We start from the raw sequence: 17,766 nt of genomic DNA, 5'->3' as shown, positions 1-17,766 counted from the left end.
TTTATTCATTCAGGCAGTGTGGTCCGCTGGTCTTCTGGTAACAGTGCTGTGGGAAAGGATGCTAGGCTTAGCAGAGACAGCTCACAGGTGAGTGCAGTGGAGGTAGGAAGAAAACAGAGAGACACAGATGTACTGCCAGTTCCTTAATATGTTGGCTCTATATGTAATAACAATTAACACGTAGGAGTGACAGACAGACAGACAGTGATAACAGAGGAGCACAAGGAGAAGCAAAGACAGACAGAGTGACAACACAGGAGATCACGCACGGTGATGTGGCTGGTGTGCTTAAAATGCCAGGGCTGAATTTTTGTCCCAGTCTACCCTTGAGAGCGATGATACATCMCTCTCTGCCTAGATAGCTGCAGAGAATGTGATGTCTCAGACAATAATGATGACAGGCGAGTGTACCGCCCGSTCTGTGTTAATCTGTCATTGCACTCCACATATACAAGCGTGTGATTAAACTAAATCCATTGTGATACGGCATCGGTTGGGGTGTAATAAGTGGTGGGGTTGGAAGGGGTATAGTAGAGCTACAGMTGAGAACTATACTGGCTTGACAGTGTGATAGCTCTCTCTCTCTCTCTCTCGCCCTCTTTCTCTCAGGAAGCATGCAGCTGATGCTCTACTCCAGAGCAGCTGGGTTAAACTCTAGGACACACTGACGCCGAGGGGTCCAGGGACACAGTGAGTAAACTGCTTTTCTTCTCACAAATCACGTTGTACATGTTTGTTCATTCTTTGTATTTATTTATCCTTTATTYATAGAGGTTGTCTCATTTAGGAGTGTTTTCAAATGACATGTTTACTTGTGGAGCTGGATGAGAAGTTGCTGGATGAGAAGTGGACAGGACAATTGCACTGCACTGAGTTGACCAATTAAGCCGAGTATACTTATTGAATTGTGGTTTAAGTAGTATTTCTCTACCATTACTCCACCTCTATTTGTAATCACATGCAAAGAAAATAGAGTATTACTAAGCCCAAACATAAATCTTATGTAAAATTTCACAGCTGAATTAATTACGGAACACTCTAATGTGTTTATCTGATGTAACCTATGCAATTTGGCACATTTGTGTAGATACTGATAGCAATCCCTTGGCAAATCTGTATTCGTCTCTAGTGTTCACTGGGCTGAGTATAAAGGTCTTCCCCTCCTCATCCAGACACTACTCCTGGGACTGCTTGGCTGGCGTGGTAAGACACCAGGTGTGTTAGGAGAGTGAATGACCTCAGTGTGTGTGTGTGTGTGTGTGTGTGTGTGTGTGTGTGTGTGTGTGTGTGCTGTCTCTTATACACATCTAGATGTGTATAAGAAGTCTTCACTAATCTTTTATGAAAGACTCTTCTTTGCTTAGTGGAGACAGTGATAGCAAATGCTTACCCAGGCTAATAGCTGTGCATGCTTTCAATGAAAGCAGCTTTTCTCCCAGTCATTTGCTTTAAACCTATTTAATTTCATCTGCCATCATAACCAATCACTCCAGAGTTGATAGTGGTTACATTGTGATAGGAAGCTTTATACTGTATATTAGGGGCGAAAGGTATCCTCGAGGTTAGAGCGCTRGGCCAGTTACCAAAAGATTGCTGGTTCGAATACCAGATCCGAAAATGTACAAAACTCTGTTGCTGTGCCCTTGAGCAAGGCGGTTAACCCTAATTGCTCCAGCTACGCTGTAAAACGATGACCGCACTGCCTGCCCGTGTCTCCGGGGGAGTATGGATATGCAAGAAATATATTTCCATTACACACTTGTGTGTAACAGGACAAATATAAGCACCCCCAAATGATTGTATATGTACAGCTAACCTAGAGAGCTAGACAGAGAATACTAACACTCATGTAACAGGCTTAACTGTATAGCTACTTGCTTAACTCTATAGCGTCCTTACCGGTACTTGCTATCAGATCMTCTGTCTCACAAACCCGCGACCACCCTCTTGACAATGTTTTAGCCAGCTGCACCATCTAAAWGCTAGCAATTCTTTGGCTTGGGAGTGGACATTTCAAGCTTTGTTACAGTCGSACAGCAGAATGTACACTGTTAATTTCTCTAGAAGGAAAGACTCATTCATGTTTATATTATCAACTCAGTCTTCTACCACAACCCTTGATCCTAGTGTTCGAATAGATTAAATGTGTGAAATAACTGGTGGTCCCAGAGACTGGGATGAGAAACAGCACCGCCACTATGAACACTGGGGCCCAGAGACGGAGATAGTTTGGGGGTTTGATGAATGTAAAACCCTCTCCTTWTCACTCAGATCATCTAGGGTGGCAAAATTCTGGTACCTTACCAAACATTCCCAGGTGTTCCAGAAATTCAGGTAATCTAATAGGATATGTGAGATCAGAATTTTWGAATATCTCTGATGTGGTTGTTCTAAGAAACCTTACTGAAGGAGGAACAAGGATAAGCCGAGCTGAAGGGTGCTTTGTTGTACGTACACACAACACAACCCCCTGATTAAGACCATACAGGCTTTCTGAGGATCAAAGAAACCACAGATTACAAATGCTCCCTGGCAACCATCTTTAATCTGACTGACTATCACGGCTCAGGCTAAGACCCAGATGCAGACACAGGWGGCGGATAGTACACGGGAACACGCTGGTAGAACTTGACGGGACAAGACGAACTGGCAACAGACAAACAGAAACCACAGGTATAAATACACATTAGGTAATGGGAGACACCTGTTGGGGGTTGGAGACAATCACAAGACAGATGAAACAGATCAGGGTTTGACAGTACCCTCCCCTCTAGGSGCRCCACCTGGTGTCCTACCCTGGGACATACCTTATTGRCCGGGGTGTCGACGGCAGACGTCTGCAATRAGKACTGGGTCCAGGATATTCCTGGCGGGGWCKCAACACCTCTACTCCAAGCCATAGCCCTCCCAGTCAACCAGGTACTGGAATCCCCTGYCTCGAGGTCGAACACTCAGTAGGCGCCTCACCATGTACACCGGATGGCAACAGAAGGCAAACAGCAGAGGGGCTAAGGACCTTAGAGATGGGGAAAGGGMSGATAATACGGGGGGAAAGTCTGCGGAACATCACTTGGATGGGCAGATGCAGAGTGGAAAGCCATACCCTCTGCCCAAAATGATGGCGGTCCGCCTGTCGTCGATACCTGGAGGTCTTGAGAAGASCAGCCTGGGCTCTCTTCCAGGTATGACRACAGCAATGGACGAACATCTGGGCAGAAGGTATGCTGACCTCTTCCTCWTGCTCCGGGAAGAGCRGGGGCTGATATCMCAGGGAACACTAAAAAGGCGAGAGACCAGTAGTAGAACAGGGAAGGGTGTTGCGGGCATATAAACCCACACTAGTTGCTGGCTCCATGTGGTGGTATTGGTGGAGACAAGGCAGCAAAGTGTCGTCTCCAGGTCCTGATTGGCTCCCTCYGACTGGCCATTAGACTGGAGATGAAAACCAGAGGACAGGCTGGCCGACGACCCAATGAGGGTGCAGAATGCCTTCCAGAAACGGGATGAGAACTGAGGACCGTGATTGGAGACCATGTCGACCGGAAGTCCATGGATCCGGAAGACGTGCTGCACCATGAGCTGGGCCGTCTCCTTAGCTGAGGGCAACTTAGGAAAGGGGATAAAATGGGATACCTATCCACCACCATAAGGATGGTGATGTTGCCATGTGACGGAGGGTCACCCGTGACGAAGTCCAAGGACATATAGGACCAGGTGTGGTGAGGAACAGGGAGTAGTTGAAGGAGGCCAGCCGGAGCTTGCGTCGGAGTCTTGTTCTGTGCACACACAGTGCATGCGGCAATGAAAGCGGAGACGTCAGGAACCATGGTGGGCCACCAAAAACGTTGTCGGACGAAAGCCAAGGTCCGACGGGAGCCAGGATGACACATGAGTCTCGAGGAATGTGCCCATTCCAGGACTGGAGCATGGGCAGAGTCCGGTACAAACATCCGGTTGGGCGGGCCCTTCAGTCAATGTGCATGGCAAAACGGACTCCAACTCCAACTCATGATGGAACCCGTAGTCCAGTCAGTTAGGGGGTTGTGCCTCTGTAGCCATGAAAACCCCAAAACCATGGGTACATGAGGAGACTCCAGGAGCAGAAACTGCATAGACTAACTGTGGTTGCCTGACACTCGCAGGTTGATAGGAACCGAATTGTGGGTGACTCTGCCAATAGAGCGCCCATCCATCACTCTGACATCGATTGGGATGGAAAGGGCTTGAGTGGAGATACCCAGCTCCAACACCAGGGCAGTGTCCATAAACTCGGGTGACACCGGATTCTCTTGGAAAAGTAGACTTCGGGGATTCCCGGGATTCATCAGAGGCGAGGTGGAATTCATGGACGAGAGAGAGCAACAAGGAACAGACCCCATCTCCCTCCTACGTTCCCGTAACCGCCCATCGATCCGGATTGTCAAGGCTATGAGGGAGTTGAGGTCCATGGGCAGCTCCCGAGCTGTGAGCTCGTATTTAATCACCTCCGATAATCCGTGAAGGAACAAGGCTTCCGGGTTCCAGGCGCTCTCAGCAGCCAACGTGCGAAAATCCACTGCGTAGTCTGCCACACTACGGGAGTCTTGACGTAGTTAGAGCCGCTTACAAGCAGCCTCTCTCCCGGACAACGGAGAATCGAACACTTTACGTACCTCCTCCACAAACTCATCCAGACTGAGGCAAACGGTGGACTCTTGCTCCCACATCGCTGTAGCCCAGGCGAGTGCCCTCCCGGACATCAGCGTTATCAAGTACGCTATCTTTGAGCGGTCCGAGGGGAACGAAGAAGGCTGCACCTCGAAGATGAGGGAGCACTGGGAGAAAAACRCCTGGCAGGTTCCAGAATCTCCAGCGTAGCACTCCGGAGGTGGTAAGCGAGGTTCTCGGGACACCGGCGTAGGCTGGGAACAATCGCAGCTGATGGTGGGGTTGCTAAGAGTCTGAGGGTTTATTGTTACTTGCTGCCTAGTAGGGAATCCGCGGAATTGCTCCAGCAATGTATTGAACGCATGGCCATGGCGTTCTGCCAGGGTATGGAGTCCCTCCATAAGGCTTTGCAGTAACTCTGCGTGTCTTCCAATGGCAAGTGACAGCGTTGCGGAGCTGGTCCGAGTCTGCTGAGTCAGCCATGGCCAGTTCGTAAAATCACGGCTCAGATGCAGACACAGGAGGCGGATAGTACGAGTCTCAGAGTTTATTACAGTACAAGGGGCAGGCAATCGCTAGGTCAAGGCAGGYAAAGAGTCGTAATCCAAATCAGAGTCAGGCAGGTACAGGACGGCAGGCAGGATCAGGGTCAGGACAGGTAGAAAGGTCAGAACAGGGAGGACTAGGAAAAGCAAAAACTAGAGCACAGGAAACAAGACGAACTGGCAACAGAAAAACAGAAACCGCAGGTATAAATACACATGAGGTAATGGGAGACACCTGGTGTGGGTTGGAGACAATCACAAGACAGGTGAAACAGATCAGTGTGTGACACTGACTGTGATGGGATTATATTGTATGGTCATTATATCCCCTGGCCAGCCGGAAGCCTTTATGGTTGGAGTCAGGCCATGTACATAAARAGATCAGAATGCATTAAAGAGGAGTCTTATTGAGGCCACGTACAGAAAGAAAGAGAGGAGCCAGGTCCTAGAGTGGTTCAGTGCACTTCTTCCAGGACTCCCAGAAAAAACTGTGGCAATGTCATMACTCCGCCCACCTTCCTTCTATCCCATGAAAATGCTGAACTCCTTGCTTCTGTCCAATGAAAATGCTGAACACCTTTCTTCTGTCCAATGAAAACGCTGTAGCTGTGTCAACCAGAAGGTAGCCTACTTGCAATAGTAGTAACCTTTCCTTAGAGTTTCCTTTACCTCAGATGGTCAAACCATTTTTACATTAGCAGTCACAAAGTGCTTTACAGTAACCTGGCCCAGACCCCAAAGAGCAAGTAAAGCAGAAGCGAAAGCACAGTGGCCAGGGAAAACTCCCTAGAAGAAAGAAGCCTAGAGAGGAACTCGGTTCAGAGGGTTGGTCTTTGATGAGCCATCAGTATGTTGCCGCCCTGGCAGTGTCTGAACTGCTCCTCGTAGCCTCCTAGAAAAGTCAACAGGTCCACCATGTGGCTCAACACATCACCACCCAGGGGGACAAAGTAGCCATCACCAAGGTTGCATTTCCTGTGACAAATTCTTAGGTTTTTACATAAAAATGTAACACGATGTGCAAGTGACTTTGTCCCATGTCATACCTCTGGGTCCTGTCCCCTCATCTTTTGAGTGGCTTGACGATTATATCATCACATTTCTGCCAGATGCCTTTTATGACATTTTTGCTCATTGAAGACCATTTAAAAAACCTACAAAAGTAAAAAACTACGACTATTTCATGGAAAACTACGCATCACTTTCATACCGTATCTCGGCACCCCAAACCAAATCCGCTACTAATGTTAAGGCAAAAGACAATATGACTGTGGATATAGAAAAAACTTTGTGTAATACACTTCTCAGATCAGCTGAGCAGACTTTTCACTCAGTTCGTTGTATGAAATAACTAGAACAACATACTCCAGGCATTCAGCAAAGCAAGCAGAAACCAGTTCAACCTTCCTCCATCTGTCCATCCCGGTGTACAGCTGCAGTGGTAGGAAGTCAACATCTGGAACAGGGCAGCTAAAGCCASATAGCAGGGTCACTGCCTTTCCTCTCCTCTGCCTGCCTCTCTGACTGTACTGTCKAGCTGTCTATCTGTACTGGAAGACTTTACCATCAAGCCTTTGTTAAATGGATGGATATCTCACTGTGTTGCTGTCATAGCTCTGTCTCTGTGGTGTAAATCTCACTTGTGCACTGATCTGATGCACACATTGATCACACTCTCTGACTGACTGGGTGATGGATAGAGAGGCAATATAGGAAGGGGGATAGAGGGAGAGGAGAAAAAATGAAACCAGGAGGTGTCTCCTAATAGTCCAAGGTGGAGGGAGGACAGATGCAGAGTGAGAATAATTTTAATTAGGGTTTAAGCCAAGGGGGGAAACTTGCGTTGCATCCCAAATTACACCCTATTCCCTTTATAGTGCACTCATTTCTTTTTTTTATACAGGGCCCATGCACAGTAAAGGGAATAGGGTGCCATTTGGGACACATTGGAGTGACAGGGGCGAGTCAAATGGTAGATGAGGAAACACTATGCATAATAGCAATCTATTTTACCCTGTCATTTTACAATCCCGACAGGTTTAAAACCATAGCGATCATACAATTCACTTCTGTGCCTATAGCTTATTCTCCTGGGTGGTCTGGAGGCAGAGCAGTTGTGTGGTAGTATTATGGCAGGGTTTAACCCTCTCTGCTCCCTGTCTGCTCTGTGCTCCACTCCCAGCCTTTATCTGTAACAGATAGATAGCAGGATCCCCTCCGCTTCCCCCCTGTGGATTATACATGGGGTTGTTTACTGCCTTTAATTCTGCCGGCTGGCACACACATACGTATGTAGACACACACACCCACAGACTCGCCAACACACACACACACACACACACATAAATACATACTCACCAATGCACATACTGGCTGGCATACACACATGACCACGTACATATGCGAGAGGATGTGCACACGCTCGCACACGCATGCACACACAGCGGCACTCTGTCCGAGAGCAGCAGATTATAGTTGTATGAGTGTGAGTGACTATTTGCAGTTTACAGTCTAGCTGTGCTCATTTCAGTCCATGTTTATTTGCCTACTACAATGCTGTAATGCCTTTTGTAAGGAGAGGGCATATTATATATTTTTTTATAATACGTATTTGGATTGACCACATCAATCATCGGCTGTTTGACTTTTCTCAGGCATACCGCTGCACCCTGACCTTTTTAAAGGGGCAATCTGGGATTGGGATACATCCTGCTGGAACACGGACATCCTGGATGAGGTAAGACAATGCTTTCAGATCAGATCAAAATATTGACCATTAGATTTGAAATATTTTCATCATATCGACCATCAGATATGGTCCTTGATGTTATTTTTTTAAAGAGTGAAATCATTCTTGATGATCTGATACATCAGACAATATTCCCTATTAGATCATGTTTTTGTTTCCCAGATGAGTTTTTCATCCCATTACACTATCTTTACGTGATCATACCAGACTTCATTTGGTACATAGAGATGAATGGCTTTTTATCTTAGATTGCGTGTTGGAGGTTGATGCACTATTTTTGTGATTGAGATAGAGTTTACATCATTTTAACCTCAGTGTGTAATGTATGTTGCGTGTTGGGTTGCACATTAGTGATGTGTGTGCTCGTGCGTGCATACATTTGTGTGCATGTGTGTGTGCGTCCATGTGTACACGTGTGTGTTTAACGTTAGTATTCTGTGTGCTGTGTTGACAGTAGTGGGCAGTGATGAGTGACAGGGAGGCAGCCCAGGCCCATGTCCTTCTGTCATCACAGGGCCACCAGACAGCCCTCCACCGAGCAGCCATGGTGGGGAACAGTGATATCATAGACGGACTCATCAAGGGAGGCTGCGCTCTAGACCTGCAGGACAAGGTGAGGGAGAGAAATGTCTCTGAATCTGGATCTGTCCCTATTGTCACAAGCCGGCTCATAGCCTGTGACAAAAATGAGGGGACACGAACAACAGGTATAGGCCAATTTAAAAGTGTTCTTTATTATAAACAAACTATTAACTTAAACTAAGAAAAAGGAATGAGGTGTGGAAGTATCATGATGTAAGGTGTATGTAAAGTGCATGGATGCGTGAATATGTGTGTGTGAACATGACTGAGTGAAAACTAGGCAAAACTACAAAGGAACAAACAAATCATGAGCATACCTGGAGGAGCAGAGAGAGAGAGAGAGAAGTGATTAGTGACAGCTTTATACCCTGAGCCCAGGTGGCTCCAACTCACGACCCTTCCTCTGCCTGCAGACGGAACGCCCCCTGCACTGCAGAGGAGGAGCCGTGACACCCCCCTCCTTAAAATGAGGGTCCCACCCTCAACCCAACTTCCTCCAACATATTCAAAATATTCAAATTTCCCCAAAAACAAAAAACAAACAAAAAAACAATCCGGCTCCTAGCAGTAGCCCCGTGTCCCCCAGCCACTGTCCGCCTCAAACTCGGCAGCCCTGGTACCTGGGGAGCAATTTAAGAGAAAGGGCAACAGACAGCCCGTAGGGTCAACAGAGAAAAGGTACAAGCTAGGTTAAAGGAGCACGGGACAGAGCATCAGCAATGATATTATCCTTACCTTAATGTGCCTAATATCAAGGTTGAATGGTTGGCAAGAACAAAGCCCAACGCATCAGGCGCTGGTTGGGGTTTTGGCAGGGACCTCAGAAAAACCAGTGGGGTTGGTCAGTGAACACAGTTAAAGGGGTCAAACCAGAACCAACATAGACCTGCAAGTGCTGTAAAAGCCCAAATGAGACCTAAAGCCTCCTTTTCAATTACAGAATAGTTTTTCTGATACTTATTAAATTTCCGGAGAAGAAACTGACTGGACACTCAACCTTGTCGTCATTCTCCTGGAGAAGCACAGCCCAGCACCGATTTGACTGGCGTCTACCTGCAATTTGAAAGGTTTCCCAAAATTTGGTGCTGCCAACCACGGTGCCAAACACAAAAGAGCCTTAACTGCATCAAATCACAGCAGGTTTACTTGCCATCACAGCAGGTTTAACTTGACCTGACTGTTTTGATTTAAGCAGAGGACAATTTTTTCTTCCAATGTCCTTCAACTAAACAGTAGCGACAGGTATTAGCATTAACCAGTGCTTTAAGTCCTCTAGACCAAACGTCTGCTGAGGCCTTTGGAAAGAAGCCCAAAAAAGGTGACTTACTATTCCTAGGAGTAAAGTAGTTTTATGGTACATGTCACTGTTTGACTCAAAATGGTTTTATGTGTTAGCCTGTACTCATCTGCAAGGATTGCTGCATCACTTAAGACTTAACTTTACGTTCATTCATATTGTAGCAACCTGGTCAGACACAGAATTTTTGAACTCGTTTCTAACACAATCAATTAGACAGACCCTCCAAAAGTACAAACTTCAGAAGCTGTACACCAACGATTAAACGCAGAAGTCAAATCACGAACAAACTCAGAATAGGTTTGTCGAATCTAACTGTTTCCTGTACGAAAACGTTGACGATATGCCTCTGGCACAAGCTCGTAGACCTTCAGAACTGCTGATTTAACTTATACAAAAACTTTACTGTCAGTTACACTCAGTGCTGCAAAAGCCTCAAGTGCTTTACCTGTAAGTACACATTGCAACAACATAGTCATGTCAAATTGACAAGCTCTAGCTTCCGCATAACGCTCAATAAGTAAGTATGTGTCTGGATCTGACTCATCAAATTTAGGCAACCAAAGATTCTGTGCAAACATCAAACTGTGGTAGTCTTTCTGGTCTATTAGCATTCTCAATCGCTCTATCTCTAACGCATTTGAAACAGTTCCCTCTGCTGCTCAAAGTAATGAAGGTAGACTGAAACTTGCACCCTCTATAGCAGACTGACGCGCAAAAACCATTTCCTAGAGACCCTGCTTTAATCTGTTTTTAACGTCTCTTAATTTTTTTATCAACAATCTCAATCTGAATGTTCAGCAATTTCAATTACGTTTTAGTACCAACTCTAAGCTACCTCTGAGGAGCTTGAACAAAACACTCAAAATGGGAGACATTCTTCCTGCAAAACTAATATACTCTTACAATGCTCAAAAAACACACAACTCACCTGCTGTCAGTCTGGGTTCAAGGACAGGAGCCACACCACTATCCCAAAAACTACTAACTAACTGCCCTGGTCTTTCGTGCAGTCACATGTTGGGGGTGGGGTTTTATGCCACAAACCAGTGGAGTGGAAAAGAACAACAGAAACTGGCCGGCCCTCCATAACCACGGAGGTGCTCCGAGCCGATGTAGGGAAAAGGGAAAGGATGCTCTACCCACGTTCACTGCCACCTAAACAAAAACACCCGAGCTCCTATGGACACTCGCTGATTAAGCCTGAACAGGAAGAGGACTCCACCTAACTAAAACCAGAAAACACAGAGTGAATGCTTAGCTAACCCAAGCTACTGTAACCAAAGACACATGGCTCTCAACGCTCTCTTCAAAATTGGCCAACCAAAACATACCCTCAAGACAAAAAATTTGACAATCTGAACTAAAACTAAGCCAAGTTTAAACTACTATCCCGGATGAGCCCCACTGTCACAAGCCGGCTCATAGCCTGTGACAAAAATGAGGGGACACGAACAACAGGTATAGGCCAATTTAAAAGTGTTCTTTATTATAAACAAACTATTAACTTAAACTAAGAAAAAGGAATGAGGTGTGGAAGTATCATGATGTAAGGTGTATGTAAGTGCATGGATGCGTGAATATGTGTGTGTGAACATGCTGAGTGAAAACTAGGCAAAACTACAAAGGAACAAACAAATCATGAGCATACCTGGAGGAGCAGAGAGAGAGAGAGAGAAGTGATTAGTGACAGCTTTATACCCTGAGCCCAGGTGGCTCCAATCACTCACGACCCTCCTCTGCCTGCAGGAGGAACGCCCCCTGCACTGCAGAGGAGGAGCCGTGACACTATACAGTTGAAGTCGGAAGTTTGCATACCCTTAGCAAATACATTTAACTCAGTTTTTCAACATTTCTGACATTTAATCCTAGTAAAAATTCCTGTCTTAGGTCAGTTAGGATCACCACTTTATTTTAGAATGTGAAATGTCAGAATAATAGTAGAGAGAATTACTTATTTCAGCTTTTTTTCTTTCATCAATTCCATCAGTGGGTCAGAAGTTTACATACACTCAATTAGTATTGGTAGCATTGCCTTTCAATTGTTTAACTTGGGTCAAACGTTTCGGGTAGCCTTCCACAAGCTTCCACAATAACATTGGGTGAATTTTTGCCCATTCCTCCTGACAGAATAGGTGTAACTGAGTCAGGTTTGTAGGCCTCCTTGTTCGCACACACTTTTTCAGTTCTGCCACAAATTTTCTATGGGATTGAGGTCAGGGCTTTGTGATGGCTACTCCAATACCTTGATTTGTTGTCCTTAAGCATTTTGCCACAACTTTGGAAGTAGCTTGGGGTCATTGTCCATTTGGGAGACCATTTTGCAACCAACTTTAACTTCCTGACTGATGTCTTGAGATGTTGCTTCAATATATTCACATCATTTCCCTACCTCATGATGCCATCTATTTTGTGAAGTGCACCAGTCTGCCTGCAGCAAAGCACTCCCACAACATGATGCTGCCACCCGTGCTTCCGGAGGGATGGTGTTCTTCGGCTTGCAAGCGTCCCCTTTTTCCTCCAAACATAACGATGGTCATTATGTTCAAACAGTTCTATTTTTGTTTCATCAGACCAGAGGATATCTCTCCAAAAAGTACGATCTTTGTCTGCATGTGCAGTTGCAAACCGTAGTCTGTATTTTTATGGCTGTTTTGGAGCAGTGGCTTCTTCCTTGCTGAGTGGCCTTTCAGGTTATGTCGATGTAGGACTCGTTTTACTGTGGATATAGATACTTTATGTACCTGTTTCCTCCAGCATCTTCACAAGGTCCTTTGCTGTTGTTCTGGGATTGATTTTGCACTTTTCTGCAGCCAAAAGTAATGTTCATCTCTAGGAGACAGAACGCGTCTCCTTCCTGAGCGGTATGACGGCTGTGTGGTCCCATGGTGTTTATACTTGTGTACTATTGTTTGTACATATGAACGTGGTAACTTCAGGCATTTGGAAATTGCTCCCAAGGATGAACCAGACTTGTGGAGGTATACAATTCTTTTCTGAGGTTTTGGCTGATTTCTTTTGAATTTCCCATGATGTCAAGCAAAGAGGCACTGAGTTTGAAGGTAGGCCTTGAAATACATCCACAGGTACACCTCCAATTGACTCAAATCAAATCATTGACTCAAATCAGAAGCTTCTAAAGTCCTGACATCATCTTCTGGAATTGTCAAAGCTGTTTAAAGGCACAGTCAACTTAGTGTATGTAAACTTATGACTCACTGGAATTGTGATACAGTGAATTATAAGTGAACTAATCTGTCTGTAAACAATTGTTGGAAAAAGTACTTGTGTCGACTTGCCAAAACTATAGTTTGTTAACAAGAAATTTGTGGAGTGGTTGAAAAAGCGAGTTTTAATGACTCCAACATAAGTGTATGTAAACTTCAATCACCTTCAACTGTATATAGTGCATTCGGAAAGTATTCAGACTCTGACGCTTTACACATTTTGTTACGTTACAGCCTTATTCTATAATGGATTCAATTCCTTTTTTTCCTCTTAATCTACACACAATACCCCATAATGACAAAGCGAAAACAGGTTTTTAGACATTTGTGCAAATGTACAGTAAAATGTGTTTACATAAGTATTCAGACCCTTTGCAATGAGACTCGAAATTGAGCTCCGGTGCATCCTGCTTCCATTGGTTATTCTTGAGATGTTTGTAGAACTTGATTGGAGTCCACCTGTGGAAAGTTCAATTGATTGGACATGATTTGGAAAGGCACACACCTGTCTATATAAGGTCCCACAGTTGACAGTGCATGTCAGAGCAAAAACCAAGCCATGAGGTCGAAGAAATTGTCCGTAGAGCTCCGAGASRGGATTGTGTCGAGGCACAGATCTGGGGAAGGGTACCAAAACATTTATGCAGCATTGATGGTCCCCAAGAACACAGTGGCCTCCACCAGAAGTTTGGAACCACTAAGACTCTTCCTAGAGCTGGCCGCCCGGCTAAACTGAGCAATCGGGGGAGAAGGGCCTTAGTCAGGGAGGTGACCAAGAACCCAATGGTCACTCWGACRGAGCTCCAAAGTTCCTCTGTGGAGATGGGAGAACTTTCCAGAAGGACAACCATCTCTGCAGCACTCCACCAATCAGGCCTTTATGGTAGAGTGGCCAGACAGAAGCCACTCCTCAGGCAATTCACAGCCAGCTTGGAGTTTGCCAAAAGGCACCTAAAGGACTCTCAGACCATGATAAACAAGATTCTCTGGTCTGATGAAACCAAGATTGAACTTTTTGGCCTGAATACCAAATGTCACATCTGGAGGAAACCTGGCACCATACCTATGGTGAAGCATGGTCGTGGCAGCGTCATGCTGTGGGGATGTTTTTCAGCGGCAGGGACTGGGAGACTAGTCAGACTCGAGGGAAAGCTGAATGGAGTAAAGTACAGAAAGATCCTTGATGAAAACCTGCTCCAGAGTGCTCAGGACCTCAGACTGGGGCGAAGGTTCACCTTCCAACAAGACAACGACCCTAAGCACACAGCCAAGACAAAGCAGGGGTGGCTTCGGGACAAGTCACTTAATGTCCTTGAGTGGCCCAGCTTGAACCCGATCGAACATTGGTCACATACACATGGTTGGCATATGTTAATGCGAGTGTAGCGAAATTATTGTGCTTCTAGATCCGACCGTGCAGTAATATCTAACATGTAAGCTAACAATTTCACAACAACTACCTGGTACACACAAGTGTAAAGGAATGAATAAGAATATGTACATAAAGATAAATGAATGAGCTATGGCTGAACGGCATAGGCAAGATGCAGTAGATGGTATAGAGTACAGTATATACATATGAGATGAGTAATGTAGGGTGTGTAAACATTATATAAAGTGTCATTGTTTAAAGTGACTAGTGATACATTTATTACATCCAATGTTTTATTATTAAACWGGCTAGAGATTTGAGTCAGTATGTTGGCAGCAGCCACTCAATGTTAGTGATGGCTGTTTAACAGTCTGATGGCCTTGAGATAGAAGCTGTTTTTCAGTCTCTCGGTCCCAGCTTTGATGCACCTGTACTGACCTTGCCTTTTGGATGATAGCGGGGTGAACAGGCAGTGGCTCGGGTGGTTATTGTCCTTGATCGAATCTTTCTTGGCCTTCCTGTGACATCAGGTGGTGTAGGTGTACTGGAGGGCAGGTGTTTGCCCCGGTGAGTGTTGTGGCAGACCTCACTACCCTCTGGAGAGCCTTACGGTTGTGGGCGGAGCAGTTTGCCATACCAGGCGGGTGATACAGCCCGACAGGATGCTCTTGGATTGTGCATTTGTAATAAGTTTTTTGGTGACAAGCCAAATTTTTTCAGCCTCCTGAGGTTGAAGAGGCGCTGCTGCGCTATCTTCACACGCTGTCGTGTGGGTGACCAATGTCAGTTTGTCGTGATGTGTATGCCGAGGAACTTAAAATTTCCACCTTCTCCACTACTGTCCCGTCGATGTGGATGGGGGGTGTTCTTTGCTGATCCCTGAAGTTCAGGATCATCTCCTTTGTTTTGTTGACGTTGAGTGCGAGGTTATTTTCCTGACACACACTCCGAGGCCTCCTGCTCCCTGTAGGCTGTCCTCGTCGTGTTTGGTAATCAGCCTACCACTAGTGTCGTCTGCAAACTTGATGATTGAGTTGGAGGCGTTGCATGGGCCACGCAGTCTAGGGTGAAACAGGGAGTCACAGGAGAGGGCTGAGACGCACCCTTGTGGGGCCCCGGTGTTGAGGATAGCGGGGTGGAGATTGTTGTTCCAACGCTGGGGCGTCCGTCAGACAAGTCCAGGTCCCCAGTTGCAGCAGGGGTGGGGTCAAGACCCAGGGTTCGAGCTTAATGAGCGAGTTTAGAGGTTTATATGGTGTTAAAGTGCTGAGCTGTAAATTCGATGAACAGCATTCTGTCAATAGGTATTATCTTGTCCAGATTGGGTAGGGAGTGTGCAAGTGTGATTGCGTCTGTGGACCTATTGGGGCGGTAAGCAAATTGGAGTGGGTCTAGGGTGTCAGGTAGGGTGGAGGTGATATGATCCTTGACTAGTTTCTCAAAGCACTTCATGATGATGGAAGTGAGTGCTACGGGGTGATAGTTGTTTAGCTCAGTTACCTTAGCTTTCTTGGGAACAGGAACAATGGTGGCTCTCTTGAAGCTTGTGAGAACAGCAGACTGGGATAGGGATTTATTGAATATGTCTGTAAACACACCAGCCAGCTGGTTTGTGCATGCTCTGAGGACGTGGCTAGGGATGCAGCCTTGCGAGGTTAAACACGTTTAAATCTTTTACTCACGTTGGCTGCAGTGAAGGAGAGCCCCCAGGTTTTGGTAGCAGGCTGTGTCAGTGTCACTGTATTGTCCTCAAAGTGAGCAAAGAAGTTGTTTAGTTTGTCTGGGAGCAAGACGTCAGTGTCCGCGACGGGGCTGGTTTTCTTTTTGTAATCCGTGATTGACTGTAGACCCTGCACATACGTCTCATGTCTGAGCCGTTGAATTGGGACTCTACTTTGTCTCTATACTGACGCTTAGCTTGTTTGATTGCCTTGCGGAGGGAATAGCTACACTGTTTGTATTCGGTCATGTTTCCGGTTGCCTTGCCATGATTAAAAGCAGTGGTTCGCGCTTTCAGTTTTGAGCGAATGCTGCCATCAATCCACTGTTTCTGGTTGGGGAAGGTTTTAATAGTCACCGTGGGTACAACATCACCGATGCACTTGCTAATAAACTCGCTCACCAAATCAGCATATACATCAATGTTGTTGTCTGAGGCTATCCGGAACATATCCCAGTCCACGTGATCGAAGAAATCTTGACGCGTGGAATCAGATTGGTCGGACCAGTGTTGAACAGACCTGAGCACGGGTGTTTCCTGTTTTAATTTCTGTCTACAGGCTGGGAGCAACAAAATGGAGTCGTGGTCAGGTGTGCCGAAAGGACGGCGAGGTAAGGCTTTGTATGCGTCGCGGAAGTTAGAGTAGCAATGATCCAGAGTTTTGCCAGCGCGGGTCGCGCATTCGATATGCTGATAAAATTTAGGGAGCCTTGTTTTCAGATTAGCCTTGTTAAAATCCACAGCTACAATAAATGCAGCCTCAGGATATGTGGTTTCCAGTTTACATAGAGTCCAATACAGTTATTTCAGGGCCGTTGAGGTGTCTGCTTGGGGGGGGATATACACGGCTGTGATTATAATCGAAGAGAATTCTCTTGGTAGATAATGCGGTCGACATTTGATTGTAAGGAAGTCTAGGTCAGGTGAACAAAGGACTTGAGTTCCTGTATGTTGTTATGATCACACCATGATTCGTTAATTATAAGTCATACAGCCCCGCCCTTCTTCTTACCAGAGAGATGTTTGTTTCTGTCGGCGCGATGCGTGAAGAAACCGGGTGGCTGTACCGACTCTGATAAGGTATCCCGAGTGAGTCATGTTTCCGTGAAACAGAGAATGTTACAATCTCTGATGTCTCTCTGGAAGGCAACCCTTGCTCGAATTTCGTCTACCTTGTTGTCAAGAGACTGGACATTGGCGAGTAGTATACTCGGGAGCGGTGAGCGATGTGCCCATCTACGGAGCCTGACCAGAAGACCGCTCCGTCTGTCCCTTCTGCGGCGACACTGTTTTGGGTCGCCTAAATCAAATCAAATCAAGACACCCAGGACAATGGATCGGATCCCAGTAGGGATCCTATTTCAGGGGCTGAGTCACTGGCTTACTGGTGCTCTTCCATGCCGTCCCTAGGAGGGGTGCGTCACTTGAGTGGGTTGAGTCACTGACGTGATCTTCCTGTCTGGTTGGCGCCCCCTCCTTGGGTTGTGCCGTGGCGGAGATCTTTGTGGGCTATTCTCGGCCTCAGGATGGTAAGTTGGTGGTTGACGATATCCTTCTAGTGGTGTGGGGGCTGTGCTTTGGCAATGTGGGTGGGGTTATACCTGCCTGTTTGGCCCTGTCCGGGGGT

General features: G+C 46.2%; 1 protein-coding gene across 1 annotated transcript in view; it reads left to right on the top strand.

The window, feature by feature from the left end:
* The first annotated feature begins 529 nt into the window (after positions 1-529).
* LOC111968979 (ankyrin repeat domain-containing protein 6) overlaps positions 530-17,766 on the top strand; it is a 34,182-nt gene continuing 16,945 nt past the window's right edge. The window contains 3 exon segments of the mRNA XM_070445106.1: positions 530-690; positions 7,847-7,929; positions 8,396-8,554. Of these exon segments, the coding sequence (XP_070301207.1) occupies positions 8,408-8,554 (147 nt within the window). The 5' untranslated portion in view covers positions 530-690; positions 7,847-7,929; positions 8,396-8,407.

Source organism: Salvelinus sp. IW2-2015, linkage group LG9, assembly GCF_002910315.2.
Source record: "Salvelinus sp. IW2-2015 linkage group LG9, ASM291031v2, whole genome shotgun sequence".
Taxonomy (NCBI): Eukaryota; Metazoa; Chordata; class Actinopteri; order Salmoniformes; family Salmonidae; genus Salvelinus; species Salvelinus sp. IW2-2015.
Note: the sequence above shows the minus strand (reverse complement) of the source record. Positions and strands in the feature narration are given on the sequence as shown.